The 25,619-nt window shown below is 37.9% G+C and overlaps 1 protein-coding gene across 4 annotated transcripts in view; it reads left to right on the top strand.

Annotated features, from left to right (window-relative positions):
* COL6A3 (collagen type VI alpha 3 chain) overlaps nt 1–25,619 on the top strand; it is a 136,795-nt gene that overhangs the window by 54,432 nt on the left and 56,744 nt on the right. For all 4 annotated transcript variants that reach the window (XM_032212903.1, XM_032212900.1, XM_032212901.1 and 1 more), the window contains 16 exons: nt 3,286–3,885; nt 4,378–4,977; nt 8,591–9,193; nt 11,192–11,538; nt 12,039–12,117; nt 13,178–13,323; nt 14,779–14,871; nt 16,163–16,216; nt 17,849–17,920; nt 18,529–18,555; nt 18,691–18,735; nt 18,859–18,912; nt 19,281–19,343; nt 21,412–21,477; nt 22,424–22,477; nt 24,714–24,749. In XM_032212903.1, coding sequence (XP_032068794.1) covers nt 3,286–3,885; nt 4,378–4,977; nt 8,591–9,193; nt 11,192–11,538; nt 12,039–12,117; nt 13,178–13,323; nt 14,779–14,871; nt 16,163–16,216; nt 17,849–17,920; nt 18,529–18,555; nt 18,691–18,735; nt 18,859–18,912; nt 19,281–19,343; nt 21,412–21,477; nt 22,424–22,477; nt 24,714–24,749 — 2,939 coding nt within the window. The remainder of the gene's footprint in view (nt 1–3,285; nt 3,886–4,377; nt 4,978–8,590; nt 9,194–11,191; nt 11,539–12,038; nt 12,118–13,177; nt 13,324–14,778; nt 14,872–16,162; nt 16,217–17,848; nt 17,921–18,528; nt 18,556–18,690; nt 18,736–18,858; nt 18,913–19,280; nt 19,344–21,411; nt 21,478–22,423; nt 22,478–24,713; nt 24,750–25,619) is intronic.

Genomic DNA, 25,619 nt, shown 5'->3' on the forward strand with positions numbered 1-25,619 from the left:
AGCCTACTAAAACCAGTCAAAAGGTGACACATAGGTAATCAGATATAATTCTGAAACCAATATACTTTGGCAAAATTGCAAACATATTCCTCGGCTGAAAACTGACAAACCATTGTGGGGTGAACCCAAATTTAGAACAAAGTTCAGGACCAATTTTCATGGTCAATAAACTTGAAATGGGAAAAGCTAGCTAATTCTCCTTTTAGGAATTTTATTCTGGGAAATTTCCAGGGATATCTTTTGCTACAGAAATGCATCACCCATGAAACTTCTAATAATGTCATCTCAAAATAATAACAGAAGATTCAATCAGGGCTTCACAATATCACATAAAAACCCTAGTTGTCAATAAGTGCAAGAAAAGAAAACCAATGCGAGTAAAGATTTCAGTGACTCTAGGAATCTCAGAAATTAAAGAATTTTCAGCCCTGAAACTTGTATCTAGTGTTAATTTGTCAGGGCTGTGGAAATACGAAATCATTTGGGGGAAGGAAATCTCATTACCAACTCTCCCATGGACTCTTTGTAAATAAGCTGCTTTATTCTGACCCTAGTAATGGAAAAGCAACATTCCTTAGGAAATATTTCGGGGTAGAAATGTACCAGCTCTACCTTCTTTGTGATCCTGCTGCAGATGACATCAGGAAAGCAACAATCCAGAGCAGAGTCATTGGGAAATGACTACGCAATGTAGAGAGCTGAGAAAAGAAAATTTGAAAATATCAAAAATCAGTTGTATTTTGAAGGACACAATGTTATTTCAAGTCAAATAATTTCTTCAAGTTCAATAGCAGAAGATTCATCTGAGAAACTACTAGGTCTCATATTCTCCATCTGGCCTATCAGCAAATTCTGAAATGAACATCTTTGGGTTTCATGTCATTGTTCCTTTATGATGCCTTTTCATTCATTGTTTTCCCAGTTTTGTTTAACTGTGTTAGTAGAACAAGCAAAGTTAATCCACCAAAAGATAAAAATGAACACATTCTAAGAAATGATTGATGTGAAGATGAATCTCATTTTTTCCTTCTGAATCTGTGAATCTGAAATTCAGAAGAAGAATGATGTATTTCTGATAGAGGATTCAGATGGCTGCAGAAGTAATTCCACAGAATTTAATACCTTTGTACAAAGAATTGCTGATAGTTTGGATATTGACCCTGATAAAGTCCAGGTTGCTGTGGCCCAGCACATTAATACTATCAGCCTGGAGTTCCTTTCAGATGACTACTCTGTGACAAGATTGAGATGATCAAGGTCATCCAGAGATCCTATGGGCTCTTCTCTTAACACAGGGACAGCCCTTAATTAACTTGTTAGGGATGTGTTCCTGAGCCCATCTGGAAGCAGGATATCTGAAGGTGTCCCATAGTTCCTCATTTTGCTGTCAGCTAAAAAAACAAGAGATGATGTCAAAAAAAGCTTCCTTGGCTCTGAAGATGATCCTTTTAGTATTGGCGTTGAAAATGCAGATGTCACTGAGCTGCAGACAAATTCTTTTGTTTCTGAAATTGCTCTTCTTGTTTCTGGTATTAGTGGACTGAATACCTTATAGCAACTCATTTCAGACTCATCCAACTGACCAGGGCAGAAATAGAAGCATTGGTCTCTGAGCTGATTTTTTTCCATCACTTGGTTCAGGGGAATTTTTAAAATTATTATACTGTAATTTGCAGTATAATAAACTGCAAATTGTTAAAATAAGCAAAGCAAATAATGAACATGGGCTGCCCAAAATTAATTGCTGCTTGCTTTTCAAAAAGCATTATTTCAACAGCCTGCTCGCTTCAGAATTCTGAATGACACAATCACATTTCTAGAACCATATAATTAGTAAAGCCAAAAGCCATATCCTTATGAACATTTCTTGAGGTTTTATTTTTCTCAATCCCCCACCTCTCATTTCCATAAATAAGCCCAGTAAAGAATTTTCCTTTAAAAATATATATATATAATCACTATTTTTCCCCATAATGCCCAGAAAGGATAATAGTTCTGGTCATTATAAAAAAAATGATAACTGGCATCCAGGTGTCCACTAAAATTGCTGTTCTTCCAGATGCAGTGGGACACAATGAAAGAATAGTATTGAAGGGAGGGAGGAAGAAAACAAGGAAACAATTTTACCGCTTCAATTGCCATCAATGAACCCCATTATATATTGGATAACCTCTTCTGTTCCTGGAGAAATTTACTGAATATATAGCAATAGCAGTAGACTTATATACCGCTTCATAGGGCTTTCAGCCCTCTCTAAGCGGTTTACAGAGAGTCAGCATATTGCCCCCAACAATCTGGGTCCTCATTTTACCCACCTCGGAAGGATGGAAGGCTGAGTCAACCCTGAGCCGGTGAGATTTGAACCGCTGAACTGCTGATCTAGCAGTAGCCTGCAGTGCTGCATTTAACCACTGCGCCACCTTGGCTCTTTTCAATAGTTTCCCCACTATTTCCCTGCTTACAAATGGGGCAGAAAATGTTAAATAACCACTGCATAATCAAATCATTGGAGTGACTAAATAATTATAGGTTACATTCCTAGGTCACGTTTCTTTTTCTTTTCTAAATATTTTTTTGTACAGGGAGTAGGTCATGCTTGAATGCATTTATAGATACAAAAATGATGCATATAACTTTACTAGTGAACTGACTTCCCATGCATATTGACATAGAAAAATAGGCAAATATCCTTTATAATGATGATAGTCTTCTATATATTGAATATGATAGTCTCCTGCATATAGCAGTAGAATAGCTGATACTATGTGGTATTCCATTTCAGAGGGATTCTAGGCTAACTGGAGTTGCATATCACCACAAACAATTATTCTGCTAATATAGACTAGAATTTCCAGAAGTGTAAGATTCAAGCCATCACATTGATTTTTGTTAATATTTTATTCAATCAATATTTTTGTTTCTATGATACAAATGCTCTGGAAAAGTCTTACATACATTCAGTTCTAATAAAAATACATTACATGATTCAACAATTGCATAGTTAGTAAAGCAAAGAGTATATATGGGTATCCTTTACGTATTTTGAGAATTTTATGGAAGAAATAGGCAATAGAAAAAAGTAAGTAAAAATTATAAACATCATTTATCAATTTAATCAGAAACATTATTTCCAATCAAATTTTCATAGTAAATTTTCTATAGCCTTTTAATAATATTTTGTACTGTGTGGCTGTTAATATTAGCTAATTAATTCCTTTAACCATGTTGAATTTATTTGCTAGTATAATTTTGACTGTAATCTAATATCATTTTTTTGTTGTATAGCAGATACAAAGAAAGACGTCGTTTTCCTTATTGATGGCTCTCAGTTTGCACTGTCTGAATTCCCTTCAATTCGTGAATTTATCGAACGGCTTGTAAACAATATGAATGTGGGTTCAGATGCTACTCGAGTAGCTGTAATTCAATTCAGTGATAATCCCAGAGTTGAATTTTTGCTGAATGCATATTCTACCAAGGAGGAGGTGCTAGCTGCAGTGAGAAGATTTAATCCCAGAGGTGGGAGGCAAGTGAACCTTGGTTCTGCCCTAGAATATGTGTCAAAGAATATCTTTACAAGACCTTCTGGGAGCCGCATAGAGGAAGGAGCACCTCAGTTTTTAATCCTTCTTTATTCCCACCGACCTCATGATGATACAGAGAACCCGGTACACCAGATCAAAGAGATTGGTGTGGCTCCCCTTCCTATTGGAAAGAATGTGGATCCTGAGGAAATGGCCAAAATAGCACTTAGTCCTGATTATGCATTTCAAGTATCAACTTACCAAGATCTACCTAGTCTGGAACAGAAAATGTTAACCCATATTACAACATTAACTACCCAGCAGATACGGAAAATCATTACTGATACAAGTCGCCCTCCAGGTAAGGTGATTTGTAGGATTGTCTGCATAGAACATTGCCCCATCATCTACCTATCTTTCCTGCTTCCTTGTTGCAGTGACTAGCATAGAGGTGCATCATTCTTGGCATTTGGCAAGACAGAGCTGTAATATTTCTCTAGGCCCAAGCCAAGTTTTATTTCTGTATTGGGATCAGCATGACCACCATCTCACTTGGGAACCAGGGTTGCCACATTTTCAGGGATCCAAAGCACCAAACAGAATTGTAAGAGGTGTTTTTGATTAAATAAAAAAAAACGAGATGAAGATAAACCATTTGACCACTGGACCTTTTGGACCAGGTTTACCTCTCAACTGACAGGACTTTAAATTCTCGACTGCTGCTACCCTAGATTCTCTTCACTGAGACAGGAGCTAGCCAGGGGTTGAAGCTATATATTAAACATGAACTCCTTTCTGTGAGAAAAAAGCTGGTCTTATTCTGTTTTCCCATTCTCCCCACTCCTTATTGTAGTCATTGACGGTGAAGCAGTGGACATTGTCTTCCTTGTCGATAGCTCTGATGATGTCAGACCAGATGGACTTGCTCACATTCGTGATTTCATTTTCCGGATTGTCCAGAAACTAGATATCCAACCAAGCAGAGTGAGAATTGCTGTTGTCCAGTTTAGCAATGAAGTGTTTCCCGAGTTCGACTTAAAAGCCTACCCAACCAAAGAGAGTGTGCTACAAGCCATACGACGCTTAAGGCACAAAGGTGGTTCTCCCCGGAATGTTGGGAAAGCTCTGGACCATGTCATGAAGACTCTCTTTATCAGATCAGCAGGAAGTAGGCGAGAAGATGGAGTCCCCCAGAAATTAATTCTCTTGCTTGGAGGGAAATCCCAGGATGATATCAGCAGGCCATCTATTCTGGTGCAGAACTCTGGGATTATTACTCTGGGAGTTGGAACAAGACAAATAGACAGTGCGGAATTGCAAAGGATCACCAGCAATCCCCAAACTGCATTTATTGTGAGAGATTTTACTGAGCTCCCAGTAATAGAAAAACGGATTGTTGCAGGAATTTTCACAACACCAGTGCCAACTGAACTACCTACAGAGGTTATCCCAGGTCAGTCTTTTATTTTTAAATGAAACTGTGGAGTTGGAATAATATTCAGGGGGATTTAAAGAAATAGGTGTATGAAAATGAAGCTTGCTTTCTGTTTTCACTTCAATAGTACCTATAGCTGGAGTCAACACACTGTTTTGTATAAAATAAAATAGACAGTTTGCAACACAGCTATTGCATGAAAAGGCAAAGTTAAAAATGTAGCATTCAATTTTCATTATAACATTCAAAGATCAATATAGTTTTCACATTGTACTTTTTTGCATGTTTAATTAGAGGTTCAGTTGCTTTTGTGTAAACAAGGTAATGAAATTACCCATCTCTAATCAACAAATCTAGACCACTTGGGTAATTCTGCCTTGCAGCCTAAGCTGCTTGCCTCTGATAGAGATCTGGGTGAAATCCTGTGGGCAGATGATAGAAAAGTAAGGAAGCCTGGACAGAAGCCAAAATGGTGGATGGGTTGAATGGAACATGAACTTTGAGAGGTAAGGATCAGAAGTAGGTTGCTCCTGGTTCAGCCTGGATTGAGTGAACTGGTGGTAGTGGTGGCGGAAGGCTCCACCCCCCCTGGATGCTTCTGCTCATGTGCAGAAGCGTTGCGCACATCTAAACCAGTAGTAAAAAAAATTGGCAACCCACCACTGGTGAGGATAGTTCATTCACTGAATGGGCCACTGATGGATCAACTGAAGATTATAGAAAAAAGGTGGAGAACATATTCAGTTCTGCAATTCAAGTTGAAATGGCTGCCTAGGGCAGTGACCAGTCATTAGAGCGGAGGGGCCTTGGTACTAGAATAGAATGAAGTGCCAGAAACCATATGCTCTGGAGACTGCTTTGCTTGGGGAAATAAATAGTTTTGAACTGTATTTAGAAAACACAGGTAAGGCTAAATCTGCAAAGGGCTAGGAAGGGAAGAAGATGGCATGTTAGAAAGAGGCCGGTGACCTGCACTGATGATGAGCCAAGCAAATGTGGATCTGCACCTTGGTTATACACCAATTTCCAATTTCCACCAAGCAGTATCCTGACTAACAGGAAGCCAGCTTCCTATAATCTACTCAGCTGTCCTTACCACTCTCTGTATGGATCTTCTATCAACAGCACTGCTACCACCAAACCAAACAGTGATGCAGTTTGTTAAACCTTCTCAGTTGTGCTTCTGTAAAACATGGCCAGGACAGAAGGAGAAAGATCTTTTTCAAAATAGTGTTAGAATGAAATGGAAAGGAATAGCAGAAATTGAAAGGTACCTTGGAGGTCTTCTAGTCCAACCCCCTATAGCATTTCAGACTTTTTTTTAAAGGGGGAATGGTTGTTTTAAGTTTTCTGCATTGTTTTAGTAGTTCTTGGCACTGTCCTTTTGGGGTGTACTTCCCTCACTCTTTTTGAAAGCCTCTAGTGATGGAGATCCACAATTTCTGAAGGCAAACTATTCCATTGGTTGATTGGTCTCACCCTTAGGAAATTTCTCCTTGGTCCTAGGTTGCTTCTCTCTTTGGTTAGTTTCCATCCATTGTTTCTTGTTGGGCCTTTTGGTGCTCTGGAAAATAGATTGACTCCCTCATTTTGTAGGAGCCCCTTAAATTTCCTGACAGAACAATTAATCAGTGGAACAACTTGCCTCCAGAAGTTGTAAATGCTCCAACACTGGAAGTTTTAAAGAAGAGATTGGATAATCATTTTTCTGAAGTGGTGTAGGGTTTCCTGCCTAAGCAGGGGGTGGACTAGAAGACCTCCAAGGTACTTTTCAACTCTGTTATTCTATTCTAAATATTGGAACAGTGCTACTTTATTGTGAGTTGGATTACAGAGAAATTTTCTAACGGTGAGAACAATCAAGTTGGCCATGCCCAGTCACATGACCCATTTCCCACAGAAAACACTGGGAGCCACAAAACCTGGGTAGGTGTGGCTGGGGTGTGTGTGTCATGTGACTGGGTGGGAGTGACATTGAGTTGGCCACGCCCACCCACTCACATGACCGCCCACCCACTCACATCACCACCCACCCACTCACATGACCTCAAGCCACACTCACAGAATCAATAGTAAAAAAAAGAATCCCACCACTGCCCCTAATCATCTTCGTTGCTTTTCTCGATACTGTTTCTAGAGTCTCAACTTCTTTTTTACATTGTGGTGACCAAAACTGGATGCAGTATTCTTTATAATGCCTTATCAAGGCATTATAAAGTGGTATTAACATTTCATTTCAGGGCTGTCAAACTGGTGGCCTGTGGGCCAGATATGGCTCACACAGGCCATGCCCACCCCAGCTCTCAAAGACAAAAACATCACAATAGATCATGATCTGGCCCACGACACGATCGAGTTTTACACTCCTGCTTCACGTGATCTTGATCCTATCCCTCTGTTAATGCAGCCTAGAATTGTGTTGCAGCTGCAGCACACTGCTGGCTCATATTTAAAAGATTGTCCACTAGGATTCGAAGATCCGTCTCACAGTTACTACTATTGAGCAAGGTACCATCTATTTGATACTACAAAATGAAGTAATACTACTTCATTTTGTTAGATTCAAGTCTGTCAAGACCCTTCTGTGTCTTAAGCCTATCTTCTGGAGCGTTGGCTATTCCTGCCATCTTGGTGTCATCAGCAGATTTGATGAGTTCCCCATTTATCCTCTTGTCCAAATCATTGATGAAGATGTTGAAGAGTACAGGGCCTAAAACAAAGCCTTGGGGTACCCCACTGCATACTTCTCTCTGTGTAAATGCAGTTCCATTGAGGACTGCACGCCAAATGAGGTTGATCAGCCAGTTATGAATCCATTTGGTGGATTCTGTCTAACCCACGTTTTTCTATCTTAACAAGTAGTAAGTTGTAGTTTATCAAATGCCTTACCTCCAAGTAATGCTCTCCTCATCCGACACAGAAAATGCAAATACTGGTTTGCACACTTCACTAAACATAACATATAAAGAGATTGTCAGATTGTTAGTTATCTGCACCCCTAGAAACTTAATACTATTGACCACCTCTACAGCTGCAGCTTTGATACAAAGTAGAGTATAACTATGCTGGCTCTTTTTAAAATTAACAATGATCTCCTTTATTTTGTTAACATTCAAAACCAGTTTATTTTTTTTTTGTACCAGTCCACCAGCCGGTTGTAAATTATCTGATCTATTTTAAGTGGGGCAAGAGGCGTTTCTCAAAATTGCTCTTTTCCTTTTCTCTGCATGACCTTGAATTGCCGTAGCTTATTACTTTCTCTGGATTTAATAGATGTACTTGATCATCTTGACATATTGTTTTAAAAATGGGATTCAAGAAACTTTTGCATGGTAGGAGGTGTTCTTATGTTCTTTTCTCCTAGTAGTGCAGAGAATTGGTCCCTTGAAATACAGTTTTAGCTTATTCACCAATAAGATATCAAAAGCTGAGAATGAGGAAAAGTGCTATTCACTGTGAAAGTGCTTATTCATAAAATACATTATGATTGCTCTCAATAACAATGACAAGTTATATCTGAGAATTCTGTGAATACAGAAATCACAAACATTTCTAGTCATACTGATTAAAGCAAAATGTCTTAAAATGAACTGCCTAATACCTGTTTTTTTTTTCCTTTTAAATCTTTTAGTTGATAAAAAACAAGGTGATATTGTCTTCTTGCTGGATAGCTCTATCAATTTTGGGAGAGACAATTTTCCCAATGTTGTTGAATTTATACATGACTTAATCGATGCTATTTATGATGAAGGCGATTCCATTCGAGTTGGTTTAGTACAATACAACTCTGACGTGAGTGATGAATTCTTTCTGAGGGATTTCTCTGACAAAGAGCATATCTTAGAAGCAGTGAAGAAGATAACATACAAAGGAGGCAGAATTGCCAACACAGGAGCAGGTGTCAAGCATATCCAAGCAAAACATTTTGTGAAGGAGGCTGGCAGCAGGAAAGACCAGAATGTCCCTCAGATTGCTCTCATTATAACAGCAGGAAAGCCAGAAGACGATGGGGAGGCAGCAGTCTTAGGGTTGTCTCAGTCGGGTGTCAAGGTCTTTGCAGTTGGTGTGAAAAACATTGACCTGAATGAAATTACTAAGCTCTCCAGTGACTCCACAACAGCTTTTAGGGCTTCAACTCCCCAGGTCCTCTCGGAGCTCAATGAGGCTGTTCTGGTGACCCTGAATGATGTCATGAGAGAACAATTATGTCATGGTGTGGTGGAAGTCTCTAAAGGTAAAGAAAATCTTATTCAATTTGTGTTGCTGGTTGTTGTTTTTTGCTTTATTTTACATTTAGGGATCTACACAACACCTACTATAATTTATATATGCAGCAATCCTTGGCTTTTGTTTCTCTTATTTTAATATTCAACTTCATAATAGCAAGTATAGGTGGTATTTTTATTTATTTGCATTTGAGAAAATTTATATGGCCACCCAACTCATTCTCACTGATTCCAGGTGGTGTACAAAGATAAAAACCCAATGTAAATAAATAAATAAAAAGCAAAAACTACTGCTTGGTGACAACAATTAGTCAATCAAAAAGTGACTTGATGGGATCCATCCCACTCTGAGTTTCCCAGGCTTGTTGTAAAAACCAGATCTTCGGGGCCTTGTGAAAGAGTGTCAAAATGGGGGCCAATATTCTCTCTGTGAGATGATGTTCCACAGGGAGGGAACCAATACAGAGAAGGCCCTTCTTCTTGGTCCTTAACTTATGATCACAATTGAGTCCAAAATTTCTGTTGCCAAGCAAGACATGTTAAGTGAGTTTTACCCCATTTTACAATCTTTATTGCTGCAGTTGTTAAGTGAATGTGGCTTCTTCATTGTCTTGATCATGGGGATGCTGCAAAGGTTGTAAATATGAAAAACAGCCATAAACAACTTTTGTCAGTGCCATTATAACTTCCAACAGCCACTAAACAAATTGTTGTAAGTCAAGGATTACCTGTATGTTCTATAGTCCATTTTTAAGTGTAGCTATTTATTAATACACAAATTTAGGTTTAGGTTTTTAGGTTTTAGGTTTTATTATTATTTATAGGCCGCCCTTTTCCCTGAGGGGACTCAGGGCGGCTTACAATATATAGGGAGGGGAGTACAAGACAATAAAACATAAAACAATACATAAATAAAAAATAGTACACACCATTCATCATTCGGGTGGGGACGGATTGTGACTTTTATCCCCAGCCCTGGCGGGATAGCCAGGTCTTGAGGGCTGTGCGGAAGGTTTGGACGGTGGTGAGGGTACGAATCTCCACGGGGAGATCGTTCCAAAGGGTTGGAGCTACTACTGAAAAGGCTCTCCTCCGTGTAGTTGCCAGTCGACACTGACTGGCAGGTGGGACTCGGAGGAGGCCTAATCTGTGCGATCTAATCGGTCGCAAGGAGGTAATTGGCAGGAGGCGGTCTCTCAAGTCTTTCTATGTTAATACCAGTTTGGGGGAAAATAACACAAAATGGTGAGACTGTCTGATTTTTCATAGAAAGCTGATCATAGTGTGATGTTGGATCAAGTGATGTATTTCTGGATATTAATGAATAGTGCAAACAGAGCAGCTATTCTTGACTAGAAATCCAGAAATTACTTTTAGATACTTATTTTTACATGGTACTGTAGGAAGTTATCACCCAGCCCTCTCCCAGAAAAATGAAATATCCTAGGAAATATTGAAAAGGCAGAATATTTCTCTGGATGTGAAAAGAAAGAAACATGTTTTAAAGACAGAATAGCTTCCTGTAGCTTCCTGCCCATCCCCACTTTGTCAATGGGCCATTAAGAAGCCCAACTAGTCCCTTTACATAATAAAGACTTCTCCACTTCAGCTCCAGAGGGGGATGGGATTAAGGCATGATAATATTGGCCCTTTACCCAACTCACCACATGGCATCTGAGAGCTCAACCAAACCTGGATTCAAAACGCAGCCTAGAGAGTTGCCCCTGCATGGCCCCATGGGAGTCTGACAACCAATCAGAATACAAAATCAAAATCAAAAGCCAGAGAAGGATAAAACCAAGGACTCAGCATCTCAGTCTTTCCTTCTCTTTTCTACACCAACATTGAAGCATGTGATCACTTTTTCTGTTCAGGACTCAAGCCATGTGGTCCTGTCCACAAATAAACCATCTTTCCAAGCAGCCTCCATGTCTCCAGTGTCTTTTTCCCCATGCCACTTTCCCTTTACTTTATGTTTGATAGATTTGCCATTTTTTCTATTCTAGATTGCAATCTGGATGTCATACTTGGATTTGATGTCTCAAATACTGTACAAGGGCAAAACATATTCAGTGTACAAAGAATGCTGGAATCATCAATTGAAGATATTCTGAACAGGATCAGTCAAATGCAGAAAATTAGTTGTACTCCCAACCAGGCACCCACAGTGCGTGTAGCACTTCTGGCACAGACTCCCTCTGGAATTGTAGAAGCCTTTGATTTCTCAGAGTATCAGCCGGAGTTGTTTGAAAAGTTCCAAGCCTTGCGAAATGATGGACCATATGTGCTCAACGCAGACACCCTCAAGTCTTACCAGAATAAATTTAAAACAGCTCCTACTGGAAGTACAAAGGTAAATGTTGACTTGATTTTCATTTTTGGAAAATAAAATTTTTTTGCTGCATCAAAATATCATTCTATGGAACCCGCACCACAGGTGATTGTTGTGTGGTGTCATGTATGTCCTGCTGTAATAGTGGAAGTAAAACAAATAGTTGTATCTAGGCTACACTGATGCATATAGTATGTGACTTTGAGGAGTCTACACCTGCAGGGCTAGACCAGCCAAACTGGCCAGCTGAACTGATCTACTGGAATCAGAGAAGAAAAGGGGAGAGTGTATAGAAGTACAGTATATACAGTATAATAATTTGTATAATAATTTGTATTTAAAGAACTGGGCTTAGTGTTTTGCCTTGCAAAAAGTAATTGTGTCAGCACTGTATAATTGTTAATTGCCTACATCTAAGAGCCTCGGGGCATTCTTGAATATCAAATCAGTGACTGGCTGATGTTTTCACTGAGGAGCACTTCACAACTTATCTTTAGTAACACAAAGCTCTTCATTCATAGGTGGTGATCCACCTAACTGATGGCATTGATGGTGCTATGGGACCACTGGCAACTGCATCAATGAGACTAAAGAAAGACGGTATGTTTTATAAGGCTTTATTTCATACTGACATAAAATCCATTTTAGTTGGGATTTCTGAGATTACATACATATATTCACACTGATCAAGTCTTTCCGATAAATGAATATAGAATAACCTAAAAGCCAGGGGTGGGATTCAGCCAATTTGGACCGGTTTGGGTGAACCAGTTGTTCCGATTTTGTACAATTTGCAGAACTGGTAAAATCGACCACTGGCTAGCCCCACCCTACCCACCCCACCCTGCCCTATATACTATCTTCCCTTCGCCATGTGATCCAAACCGTCCACCTAATCTCCATGTCCTACCTGCTCTGCTCACCAAAGGTAAGCATGCCACCTGCTTGTCCTTTGCCTTGGGTTGAGACCCAGGGACATGCCATTCCCCAGCTCTGGACTTGCCCTGGAGCCACTGCCCACTTGGTGCCCGCCTCAGCTGGGTTGGGGAATGCACCATTCCCTGGCTCCAGCCTTGCCCTGGGCCTCCATCCACATGCCGCTGCCCCCCTCTGGCCTCAAGCTACCGCCTCCCGGGGCTGAAGCAATTTATTCAGCCTGCAGCCTGCCACACTAAACTGAGGGGAGAGGAGGGCTGAAGTGATTTGGGAATGGACTGGATGGTTCTTCTTACCTGTGAGAAGTCCCATCCGGAAAGTGCTGCAGTGGAGATCTTGGAGCCGCTTCTTCCATCCCTTGCCAAGCCTCGGTCGCTCGTGGAGATGTTCTCCAAGTCTGCAATTGCTTCTCTTGCTGGGAGAGAGAGAGAGTCTCTTGAGCATCAATTTAGCAGCTGTGACCTGCCGCTTTCCTCTAAGTCCCATCCAGAAAGTGCTGTGCCACAGAGAACCAGCATTCAACATGGCTGCTGGGTGGCCTTTTTGAGATTATAGAATAAAACAGATTTAACATTGAGAAATGAAGTGCAAGGGGGAGAAGCTAAATAGAACCAACTTATCTAATCCTTTCTCAGATAACAAGATAGAATACAGGATGAACATTATCCTTCAGGGATTATGAACAATTATTCAAGATGGATCCCCCCCCTCCTATCTTCTCTAGGTGTCAAGGCTCTTATTCTTGTTGGGTTGGACCCAGTATCTAATTTTGAAGAAGCAATGAAACTGGAATTTGGACGTGGCTTTACTTATAATAAACCTCTCCTAGTGAATCAGCTGGATTTAGACTTTGAAGTGACAGAGCAATTGGTAAATAACTGAAGTCTATACTTTATTCTTAATGCCATTATGGATATATATTTGCAAGTACCTATTATGTAACAATATTACATTTTTGAAGAAATGTAATCATGGTTTTTTATGATACCTAATGTACATTTTGTCCATAAAATGTAACTTCTGTGAAGGTCAGAGATGAAAAAGTTAAAAATTACAAAGCAGTTCCCTCAAAGAGGAAGGGGCCTTTATGTAAGCCACGTTATTTGTGCTTCTCATATAACATTTTCTATATTAGTGAATGGCCTGAACAATTACTACACAGATACCGTTTAAATAGCCTCCTCTGGCCTGTCACATCTTTCTGGTCATTGCAAAGGCTATTTGTGGCTGTTATCCTTGAATAAAATATGATAAAAACTTCATCCCTTGTCCAGAATTATTGAATTGGGAAACTGCTGTGCCAAATCAATATCCCAGATGGATAAATCAATAAAGCTAATTTGAAGGCTACTGTACAGCAGACTAAAGTCTGCTAAATTCCTGAATTTGTTAGAACCTATGTTAGAACCGAGACATTTTGTATATTCCTACAAATCAGTATGGTACATCGCTGTTGTTAACTCCATAATACAGTTGAGGAAAAGGGACATTAAAGTTGTGAAAGAAGTTTGCTAAAGGCTGCCGGGTGAGACTGTGGTAGAGGTAAAATATGAACCAGCAGTTCTCTGATTTGTATGCCAATTTCCCCTCTTTTATGCTGCAAGAGCACTCTGTGATATAACATGACTACAACTTATCTAACTATATACTAGGGTTGCATTGTATTTCAGATTTGAAAGTGAAAACATGCTTTGGAGTTACTTGGCATCTCCATGTTCTCTGCAAGACCTTTGACCCTTCCAAGCAGAGTGTGCACAGCCCCACTAAATATTCCAGGAATCCAATTTCTTGGATTCCTGACTTACCCTCAATCTTCCCACATAATGCATTCTAGATTAGGGTGTATCCATTCTTGAAAGATTGGTATTGGCAATTTGCGGTAAATTGGAGATGCCTGATGAGCCAATTCTACTTTATTATAAAGTTACATTGACAGAATCTTCCAAGGATGAAAGGGCAATTAATGCCGGACCCCCCACCCCCAAAGTAGCCTTTATAACCAGAAAAAGTAGAAAAGGTCTCTTCTCTGTCTCTTACCCTGCCCACTAGAGTTTTGTGGAGAAGTCCTTAATTGGCTCATATATTTATCTTTCAGCCTGTTTTAGCACTGTTATCTTTGAGAAATGTATTTATTTTTCAACATATGATCAATTACTATATTGATAATATTTCTTCTCCTCCGTGTTTTCAGTACTCTTTTCATTCTCCAAGCTATTATTTCAGTTAAAGCTCAATATTGCACAAATGTAACGGTGAACAATATTGTGCACATGTGTGCATTTTAATAATCTATTTTTTACTTAATTAGTAGTCTGTTTTACTCAGGACAATATTGCAGAAAGATCATGTTGTGGAGTCCCATGCAAATGTTCCGGACAACGGGGAGACAGAGGATTTCCAGGCACAGTTGGACCAAAGGTGAGATATTTAACATGGGTTTTACATTTTATAATAAGGCATCTATGGGAATGAGATGGATCTGTTCAAAGGAGAAATACAAAAGATGCCCAGAGTTTTGAATTCACCTGCAGTGGTTCTCTGGATCTCTACTATACTCTCGGCTAGTGATCTCTATATTGTACTCATGGTGTCTTATCTAGAAAGCATGTTTTAATCTATGGTATCCATTTTATATATTTAAATTTCTAGTGTTAAAATTGATATGAATTTCATTTCAGTACCTTGTTTAACAAAAGTTTTTGGCTCGGAATTTGGAGCTTCTAGAGTTAATTTTGATATTCAGTGTCACATTTCACCTGTGCTTGACAGTACTTGAAATATTTAAAAAATAGAATGCAACTCTATTGAAGGCTTTGCTATGTAGGTGAAACTATAAACAAATTATATATTGATCTATGCATTAGAGATATAATTTTAAATGAATGAGATAACATGAATGCTCTCTCTCTCTATAAAATTAGAAAATTGGACCAGTGGCTGGAAAGGGTTAAATTTAAAAGATAGCACTGAGGCACTGATCATAGCAGCATAAGAAAAAGGCTTGAAACATCTGGTCTTTAGAAGCACGGGTCTATCATATTAGATAGGATCTAAGGTGCAGACTATGCAGAGGGACTCCAGAGATAGTCCAATATCATACTGGCACAATGTAAGATGCAGGCAGGAGCAGCATATACTAAATGGCACAACCAAGTTGCTGCATTGTGAACAAGAACATCTGCACAATGTATGGGTTTAGACTCCCAAACGCAGGTAGGAGATCCCACAGAAGGTCATGGAGAATAAGCGGGCTAAGATCCTGTGGGACTTCCAGATCCAGATGGACAGACAGGTTCTAGCCAGTCAACCAGCCATTATGGTAGTAGACAAGGAGCAGAAGACAGTGACAGTAATAGATGTAGCAGTGCCAAGTGACAGCAACATCAGAAAGAAATAGTATGAGAAGCTGAAGAGTTTCCAGGCCTAAAGGAGGAACTGGAGAGGATGTGGAAAGTTAAGGCCAAAGTGGTCTCAATGGTGGTAGGAGCATTTGGAGCTGTAATTCCTAACATGGGAAAATGCACACATACACACACTCACACTGTTTATGTATAATCTCAAGCTTTTTTGAGATCATATTCAGATATTCACTGCAATGACTTACTATAATTTATTTGTAAAAAGGCAGAATTGAGCTTAAAGATAAAATATAGGATATTCAGAATACCAACTCAAGTTTATGTATAAATATGTTCTTTGTGTTTTAAAGGGAATTCCAGGGGAAAATGGCTATAGAGGCTATCCAGGAGATGAAGGTGGACTGGTGAGTAAATGTTTCTCAATACCTGAACTTCTACTTGCAGTAGCAAGGAAACAGAAGAAAATTATCAATACTTTTGCTGTGAAGATGGATGGAGGGATGGAGGAGGAGGAATATGGTACCACAACTTTAGTGCTGCAACAATTTTGGTTTATGATGAGCAGAATATAAGCAACATTTTGCTTTTTTCTTCCATGCTACATATAGATTAAAATACAGTCTATCTTTTCTTACCTGCTATGCACATTAATAAAAAAAATCCAAGCCTTATAGAGTTTTCATATGCCATTTAAATTCCATGTGAATCTGGAATCACACACACAAAGACAGACATACAGACACACATAGACACACAAACATCCAGATTAAATGTGCCATTAAGTATCTCTATTTACACAGTTCCTTAACAAGGACAAACAGCTGGGCATTCAGATCAGTGGTGGGTTCCTACCGGTTCGGCCCGGTTCAGCCGAACTGGTAGTAGTTTGGTGGCCTGGGTCACTGGAACCGGCAGCGACCCAGGCCTGTGACACTCCCGAACCAGTTCTCTTGGCCATGCCATAAATCCCAACATCTTGTTTTTTGCTTCTGTGCATGCGCAAAACAATTTTTATTGCACTATGCATGCACGCGCACCATGCATCAAGCATGCCCATGAGCAAACCAGCAGTAATGGCTGCCAGAACTCACCCCTGATTGGGGTGTCATATAAAACATTGTAACACTACTATCCAATGCTGAAAGGCTAATGTTAAGCTAAACAAAATTCTCTCTTAATGGAAATCAAGTGGAGATGACTAAGGAGGCAATAATCCTATTCTTTTGTGTCTAGAGCACAAGGTGCTTCACTAAAAAAGAAAAGAACAAAGATGAATTGGGTGTGGGTAAACTCCCCCACTCCCTCCATCCTGCTCCATGTAATCAAGGATTAGGGAGCCTCTTAGTGGGGATTTTTTTGAAGCACATGTTGGGCAGATTGTGATTGCGTGGATGTTAGGAGGAGAACTAAATGTCTTCTCAGAACTGTGTATCAAAAATCCTCACTGTAATCCAGCTTTAAAATTTCAATTTGTGCACACAGACGTGTTTCTAAAGCTTATTGCTAGTTGGGAAACATTTTTGAGAGCATTTCTGTGGAGGTTGGAGAAACATCTTTGTTTGAGACAAGCTTTGGAATAGAGTCCATTATTCTAATATTGCATTGTATATGTCTCGTTGCCATTCTGGAGTCTGATCAAATTTTGAGCAGGCATGTGTGCATGTGTTTGGATGAAGAATATAAAAGAAAATTTGCCTCCATGAAATAAAGACACTATGGCCTTGCCCATTGCAAGTAACTGGATCCCAATAGCCCTGGATCAAATATGATCTTTGGACTGAAATTCCTTGCAATCACATGTTTTGCATTATAAAAACTGTATACTTCTACCTGACAGGATTGTCTGAATGTAGCATGATAGAAATGTCCCATATTCTAATAACATCCAATGTAATATTCTTGTTACAGAACTTGACATCTCCTTTCCTTTCTAGTATTCAGGTTTCCGTTTTCTTTAACTGCCATCTCTCAGAAATATGTTTGTGACTGAAGAGGTATCCATGTTGACTCTCATACTTCTTTCTTTTTTGTCAAAGGGTGAACGTGGACCTCCTGGGATAAATGGAACCCAAGGTTTCCAAGGCTGTCCAGGTGAAAGGGGAATGAAGGTAAAGGAAGAGAATTGGGCTCTACAGAAGAAGAACACATACTATAAGGACTTCTCAATAGACACCAACCCAGTTTACACTAGTTCACTACAATCACATTGTAGCATCTGATAAAAAAATATTCAATAGTATTGTCCAAATACTTTTGGGGATGGAGTGGGGAACCAATGGGTGAAGGCAAGCTCTAAGAAGAACAGGAGAGTAAGAAAAGAAAGTTTCCAGAAGTTAGAAACAGAATATATTTATTGAATTTACCTTAACCAATCATAGCCTACACATCTTCCCTGAATGGGCAGTGAGATTTCAGTGGATTTTTTAAAAAAAATGAAGTGTATGCATCAAGCTGTGGTCTTTTACAGATAAATTGAAACTTTCTTACTCATTGAGAAACAATCTTTTTTGCTTTTTTGTTTTCAATTTATTTTTATCTTCCATTTATTTTGAGGTCATTCTAACTTTTCCTTAATTTTATAGAAAAAATGGAAACAAGTCTTACTGTGATGGTTATTTGAATATTTTTTGACTACTCATTTTATTCTGTAGCTATAGGTTTTGAGAAATTGAATAAATTTTTGATTAGATAAATGATAATTCTTTCTTTTTTATAGGGGGGCCGTGGATTCCCAGGAGAAAAGGTACATAACAATTTAAATATAACAGAAGAAAAAAGAATACACATTCCCCTGTGTTATACTTTTCTCATTGTCAATTTCATCTCAGTATTTGTTTTTTGGGATTATAATAATTAATTACATTCTTTGATTCGGTAGGGCGAATTTGGGGAAAATGGACTTGATGGAATAGACGGAGAAGAGGTGAGTTATTTGAGTTACTTTTGGACTAATAAATAACATGAAATAACATTTCTTTCTGGTTACAACTCATTTCAGTAACTCACTTTGATTAATAAATTCAATTAATTTGATTGCTTTTGCCAGGGAGATAGAGGCTTTCCAGGTGTTCCTGGGGAGAGGGGGAGCCTTGGTAGACAGGTAAGTGTAATTTTTTTTAATTATTCCAAAACTTCAAAATTGAAAAGAAAAAAACTCCAAACAGCCAAATAATGTATTGCTTGTTATAGAGCTACAAGAGACTTCTGGGAAATCAGCAGAGATCTCAGATATTTTTGTTTTCTTCAGTAAAGTCCTAACTGGAGAGATTAATTAGAGATAAGATGTAGTCCAGTTGTATCACTGAATAAGCCACTCACTGGAAAAAAATGGAGGCAGCTGGTTTAGTATCCTTTTTCTGGTTATTCTCTTGCTAGAAATATCAGCCAGGTCAAGGTGAAAGTCACATTAATTACAGGATTCCATTGTTATGGGCAAAGATTTTGATATTACGGAAATAATTTCCATAGGGTGGCAGAGGAAACAAAGGAGAAATAGGAGACCCAGGTGACCATGGACTTCGAGGTGATCCGGTAAATATGTTGAAATGTATTGAGATGTATATACTTTAGATTTCTAATTCCAGGAACAAAGAAAAAAAGAAAAAAACGGAGATATTTTTTTCTTTATATCTTTTTTCCTTTCCTTTCTCTTTCATATTTACTATTTTTAACTTATTATACATGTAAAATCTTTTAGTAATAGCTATTTTTAAAAAGATTAAAAATTGCAGCAGATTTAAGATGTTAACTATCAAAATGGGCAGGCTTGACACTTGCAACAATTACTTTACTTTTATTGAAATCTTGAGGTCTATGAGGTAAAACAGTGTAAAATCAAGGGTCAGGAGAGCACTTCAAAGCACATGCTGAGGATAGGAAATTGTTTTCAGAACTGAGCGACCGGTCCACTTCTATTTTTTTCTCAGTCTCCTCTATTTCAGAATCTATTGGCTGTTTAGTAAAGACCAATCCCTGGTAATGGGAAGTTGGGCAGGATGAAGCACAGTGGTGGGCTGTCATTTTTTTTTTACTATGGTTCGGGTGCTTCTGTGCATGCACAGAAACGTCCAGGTGGGTAGGTGGAGGCTCCCGCCATTGATACTACCAGTTCACCTGATCCGGGCTGAACATGGGAGCACCCCACCTCTGATGAAGCACCTGTAAAGGTGCATGCTATTGATTTCTAAACTTGTATCTGCTATGAGCTGGAAATAGTTGGGCAGCATACAATGTCATGAGTGAGTCAATATCCAGAGGGAAGGGAGTAGTAAAACCTGGAGGTGGAGTAAAAAAAGTTAGAATCAGCCTAGAATCTCTACATAGCCACAAATTGACTGTCCAATCCCTCTTGAATTCTGTTTACCCTTATCCTTAATTCACTAGATTCCTAGGCATAGGCATGAATTGTAATAAATCAGTTTAATTGGAATATCACCTGTGGTCCTCTGATCATCTTGAATTATAACCTGTGCATCTTTGCCCTTTCACATTCATATTTTTATTTCTCAGTTTCTTCTTTCTAATTTAGTAAAATGTGTGAATTTTGGTTACTTATCAAAGCTGCTAGGAGATATTCATTGCATAACTTCTGTCATCTAGCAGTTAAATAGGAAAAGCCAATCAGAAAAGAGAGGCAACAATCCCAATTCAGTATAACAATACATGGACTAAAATCTAGATCATAAAAACATTTGTTTGAGGTGGTGCAGTGGTTAGGGTGCAGTACTGCAGGCCATTTCAGCTGACTGTTATCTGCAGTTCAGTGGTTCAAATCTCACCGGCTCAAGGTTGACTCAGCCTTCCATCCTTCCGAGGTGGGTGAAATGAGGACCCAGACTGTGGGGGCAATTTGCTGACTCAATTTGCTAAAAATCTGTAAAGGGCTGAAAGCCTTATGAAGCGGTATATAAGTCAAATAAATAAATAAATAAATAAATAAATAAATAAATAAATAAATAAATAAATAAATAAATAAATGAATAAATAAATAAATAAATAAATAAATGAATAAATTTGTTTCTGCATAAATTCTTCTAAAAATAATCTGAATCAATGAGAATTCCATTCATTCTTAATGAGGTTTTTTTATCATTTCATGCAAATATTAAATTGTGTGCAGGATAGAATTCAAGCAACCAGTACCCCAAATTCCAGGGATAGGACAAATTTTTCATCAATGCAGTTTTGGGCCATAAATGATTAAAACCCCAAATTACTCTGCTTTGTAAACCCAAGCAAACCAGATTTTTTTCCAAGAGGCCCAGGTAATCATTAAAGTTATCTTTCCATGTCTATTTTCCAATATAAATATGTTAGTTAGCTGAAGCAAGTTATCAAACAAGGTCAAAGTATACAGTAGTGTAAACAAGGTCTATGTATCAACACCTTTAAGTAAGGATTTCTCTTCCTATAGTCTAGTGTCCTAAAGATTCACCCATGCGTTTAGAAAAGTTAGAGAGATGAAAAAAACTGGGTTATGAGATGAGCTTTGTGGATATGTCAGGATTGAAAACAGTCTATTTCTCCATCACTATGTTATAAACTGTGTAATAACTTTTGTCTCACTCTGCTTGCTTTTCATTGCTTGGGCTGCTTCCAGGGTACTTTTGGAATCGATAGCACTGACAGAGGACCCAAAGGCGAAAAGGGAGAACTTGGACCAGCGGTAAAATATCAATCCTTGGATTTGTAGGAGGGTTAGACAAACATGCTACCTGGCTTGGGAGACTGATCTAGAATCTCCAAAATCCAGCCAAGATTGCTTGGGAGAATTTAATGCAATCTAATGACTGGATTAATTACCTTATTAACAAGAAAAATAAAGCTGCATGAGACTATGAGACAATTAACCAGTGGAGTGGCTTGCCTTCAGAAGTTGTGGGTATTCCATCACTGGAGGTTTTAAAGAAAAGATTGGACAGCCATATGTCTGAAATGGTATATGATTTCCTGCTTGAGCAGTGGGTTGGAGTAGAAGACCTACAAGATACCTTCCAATTCTATTATTCTGTTACAGACATTTTTGGTTTTCCCATAATAGAAATGGGAGGGATGAAGAATAAAAGTTAATAAATTAAAGATGAAATCAATGACAGGTCAGATCAACTGGTGAGATCAATCCAGTAAACAATATAATATAATCACCTAGGATAAGAAACCATCAGTAAAGCGATAGAGTATTTGGGTAAAATATAAAACTAATATCATTTATATAACTTTAATTTATATAACTAATTATAATTTCTCCAACTCAAGTTTTTCCATCCTATAAAACACTATTTGAACTAATGATGGCATGAGCCTTAAGATCTCTCTATTTTGAAAGAAAATTTAACCAGTTTTTGAAAATCAATATAAATCCTACCTTGTCTCCTCATTATAATGTTTCATGAAAAAAGAAAGATTTTTGGCAATGAAGTGAGGTCAGAATCTTTCTCAATTCCCCCATTCCAGGATCCATTCATATAAAAAACACAGGCCTAATTTAAATAAAAGAAGAAAAGAAAATTTTTCAAAAATACTTTCTACTAAAATGTTTTTATTGTCCTGTTGTGACTTACATTTGTCTCTTGTTTAGTGATAAACAATTCCAGTGTTTTGTATTTTTACAGGGAGAACTTGGAAGAGATGGACCACGAGGTGACGCAGGAGAAGCTGGAAGAGATGTGTGTATAATTTTCTCTGCTATTTGATTTGCTAATAACATAGTTTCTACAATAATAGACCTATGTGTGTGTGAATGTATGCATATATGCATGATTTAGAATAATATAGGAGTACTTTAAGTAAGATCCTATAATTGTATGGGATTTGTGCTGAGATTCTCACTTTAAAAACTAATGTATTTGTTTAATTTCTATTATTTTGATATTTATTAAATATCTAAACCAAACTGAGGTAGATAGTAGGAAGAAGAGGAAAATAATCAATGGGAAAAGAACTAAATAAAGACTAATTATTGTGCTGTACTTTTGTCAACAGCGTTGCATTATTTTGGAGAAGCTCATTTAGCATCCATTGGTTAAGTGTCTGAATATGAAATATTGATTAATTCATTGGCTTTGATTTGAGATGATGTGATTAATGTGATGCAAAACTTTGATCTGGACAGAGAACTAGGAAAGATAGCATAGTAGCATTAATAGTTTTGTCCCTGTAATAAAAGAGAGAAAGAACCCTTACTTTCACCACTAACAATCTCAGATGAAGATGGGAAGATGCGAGGGGTAGGTTCCTGCCAGTTCTAACCTCTTCTATAGAAGTTCCACAAATCTACAGTGCCATTTAGAACTGGTTCCAGCTCCCTCCCCCCACCCGTCCACACATTATCTAGATGAAGAGCAAGAGGAGGAATTCTGGGAGTTTAAGTCCACAAGACTTAAAGCTGTCAAGTTTGAACACCCTTGGGGTTTTTTTTCTAAAGGGTTAGGGGTGCAAGGGTCTTGTAACTTGACAGCGTTAAGACTTGCGTGTTTCAAATGCCAGAGTTTCTGAGCCAACATTTTGGTTGCTAAGCAAGAGCATTGTTAAGTGAGTTTCACCACATTTTACAAGTTGGCCATGCCCACCCAGTCACATGGCTAGCAAGCCATTCCCACAAAGCACGCCATACCTACATAAGAGGTTCTAAAAAAATTTGAAACCCACCACTGGAAGATACATATCTTGATCCCAGAAGGGAACTGGGAAAGAAGGGGAAAAGGATGTTGGTTGGGATGGAGCCATGTGTAGTTGCTACAAAATTATGTTTAAGGAGTAATGATAACCAAGGTAGGAAGATTCTCTCAGTGCTTTACTTCATGTTGAGAAATAGACCTAGAGCTGGGTCAGGATGTGCACAAAACATTTATCACAAAATATACTGACTTTCAATGGAAACAAGACACTCTTTTTGTGTGTGTCCTGACTATTCTGACAACTGGGATCAGTCATGCCCCTGCTGTTGTTGATTTAAACTCAGTGGGATGTTAGACCAGTGGAGCATTGAAGCAAACATAGAAGTTAAACATATTCAAATTTCTTCCCATTTTAGAAACAAGATGTTGAGCTTGATTCTATGGTATCTTTACCATTATCTTTATAAGACAGAAGAAGATTGCTTGAATGTCTGCAGCTTGCCTAGGAAATTATTGTTGCTTTGTGTGTGCATGTGTCTTTCTGATTGTTATGGGAAGTTATAGTTAATGTGAGCAGATAGATAAGCTGTATGAATACTTTGCTTTGTTTATTCTAAAAGTTCTGTGAATGACATTTGTGTTGATAACATTTAACTGCAAATTTTACTTTTATGGGATTGGTTTGGTTATCTGTTTAGTATCAATATACATTATCTGTTACTAATATTGAGCTCATGTTATATTTAAAAATACAAAGATTCTAAGATGGGTTAGAATGATGAAATTCATTGAACGTTGGTATGTGGGTGCTTTCTGGACATACCTTGGTGTCTTATATTAATGTTTTTTTTTATTAATACAATTAAAAAGAACTAGCAGCCCATTTATTGTAACCAGGAATCACTCCTTTGTGCAAACAAAGACATCTACCAAGACAAAGTCAGTTGCTGAGCTTTCATCTGACTGGCTAAGAAAAGGGGGCAAGCACAAATCTCTTGCTTGGTCTTGCTAAATAGAAGTTAGTGTTTACAAAGATAACATAACACAAAAATAAATCTAAGAAAGAATTTTAAAATCTTTAGAATTAAGACACCTTGAAGTCTGAATCTTCTGTTTCCTATAGCATTTAGCTGTTGAAAGATATACATTTTCAGTTTGAGTATCCACAAGAAAAAAAATCCTCAGAAAATAAAAAGCTGTAGGTAATTACCAAAATACAGAAAAATATTTTTCTAGTGATATCTCTGCATAACAATTAATGGCTATTACTTGTATTTATTTCAAGGGATCACTTGGCAAAAGAGGACCACCTGGTATCAAAGTAAGTCTTTATTATGTTTTTACATGATGTATGTTTGTGCTATGTGCTATGTGTGTCTTATAAATATTGTATACACATATAGTAAGGGAGGTGAGGATAGTCAAATCTAAGTAATACCTTAATAAAAGTTGAGAAAATGAAAAATATAGAATATTGGGTTTTTTAATTCTCAGTTGTTAAATAACTGCATTTGTTGAGGAGAATTTGTTGAGAAGAATATATGGTACTTATACAGCCTACTAGTATGGTTCAGATATAAAACCATTTTAAAATCCTTTCTGGGACAAATTATGTATTATTTTCCAGGTATAAACATGCATGCACAGAATAGATATATTTTACAAACATTTCTTTCAAAAACTGCTTATGAAATTGTAATAAGCAAGACCTTTAGTCCAATAGGGCAACTTAGTTGTAAATCTTTACTTATTTATCATGTTTATATGGCTTCACATTTCACAACAGTGTGACTTTGGGTAGTGTACAAAAGTGAATTAAAAAGAAAACTCAATAAATTCATAAAAACAGTTATCCACTGAAAACAATAAAGAACAATGAAAAGCTTGTAAACAGAGAGAATGATGTTAGCTAAAGGAAGGGAGTCATTGCAATATCTCCCTGATCCCCATCTTTATTCTAGTTTTCTGCAAAAAACCCTAAATATAGTATATAGTACATGGTTTTTGTGTGCACTGTATCCTTATAGCAACTCTGTAAATTAGGTTAATATAGTCTGGTTGAAATTCTGACTGGCCCACATCTGTCCATGAGTTTTGTAGACATAAATGGTTAAGGAGACTGAAATTTTTAATCAAGTATGTGGGTAATCCCAGAGGAAAATAAATTTAAAACTCAAGTAATGTAAATGGC

The sequence above is a fragment of the Thamnophis elegans genome, chromosome 3 (assembly GCF_009769535.1).
Source record: "Thamnophis elegans isolate rThaEle1 chromosome 3, rThaEle1.pri, whole genome shotgun sequence".
NCBI classification, from domain to species: domain Eukaryota; kingdom Metazoa; phylum Chordata; class Lepidosauria; order Squamata; family Colubridae; genus Thamnophis; species Thamnophis elegans.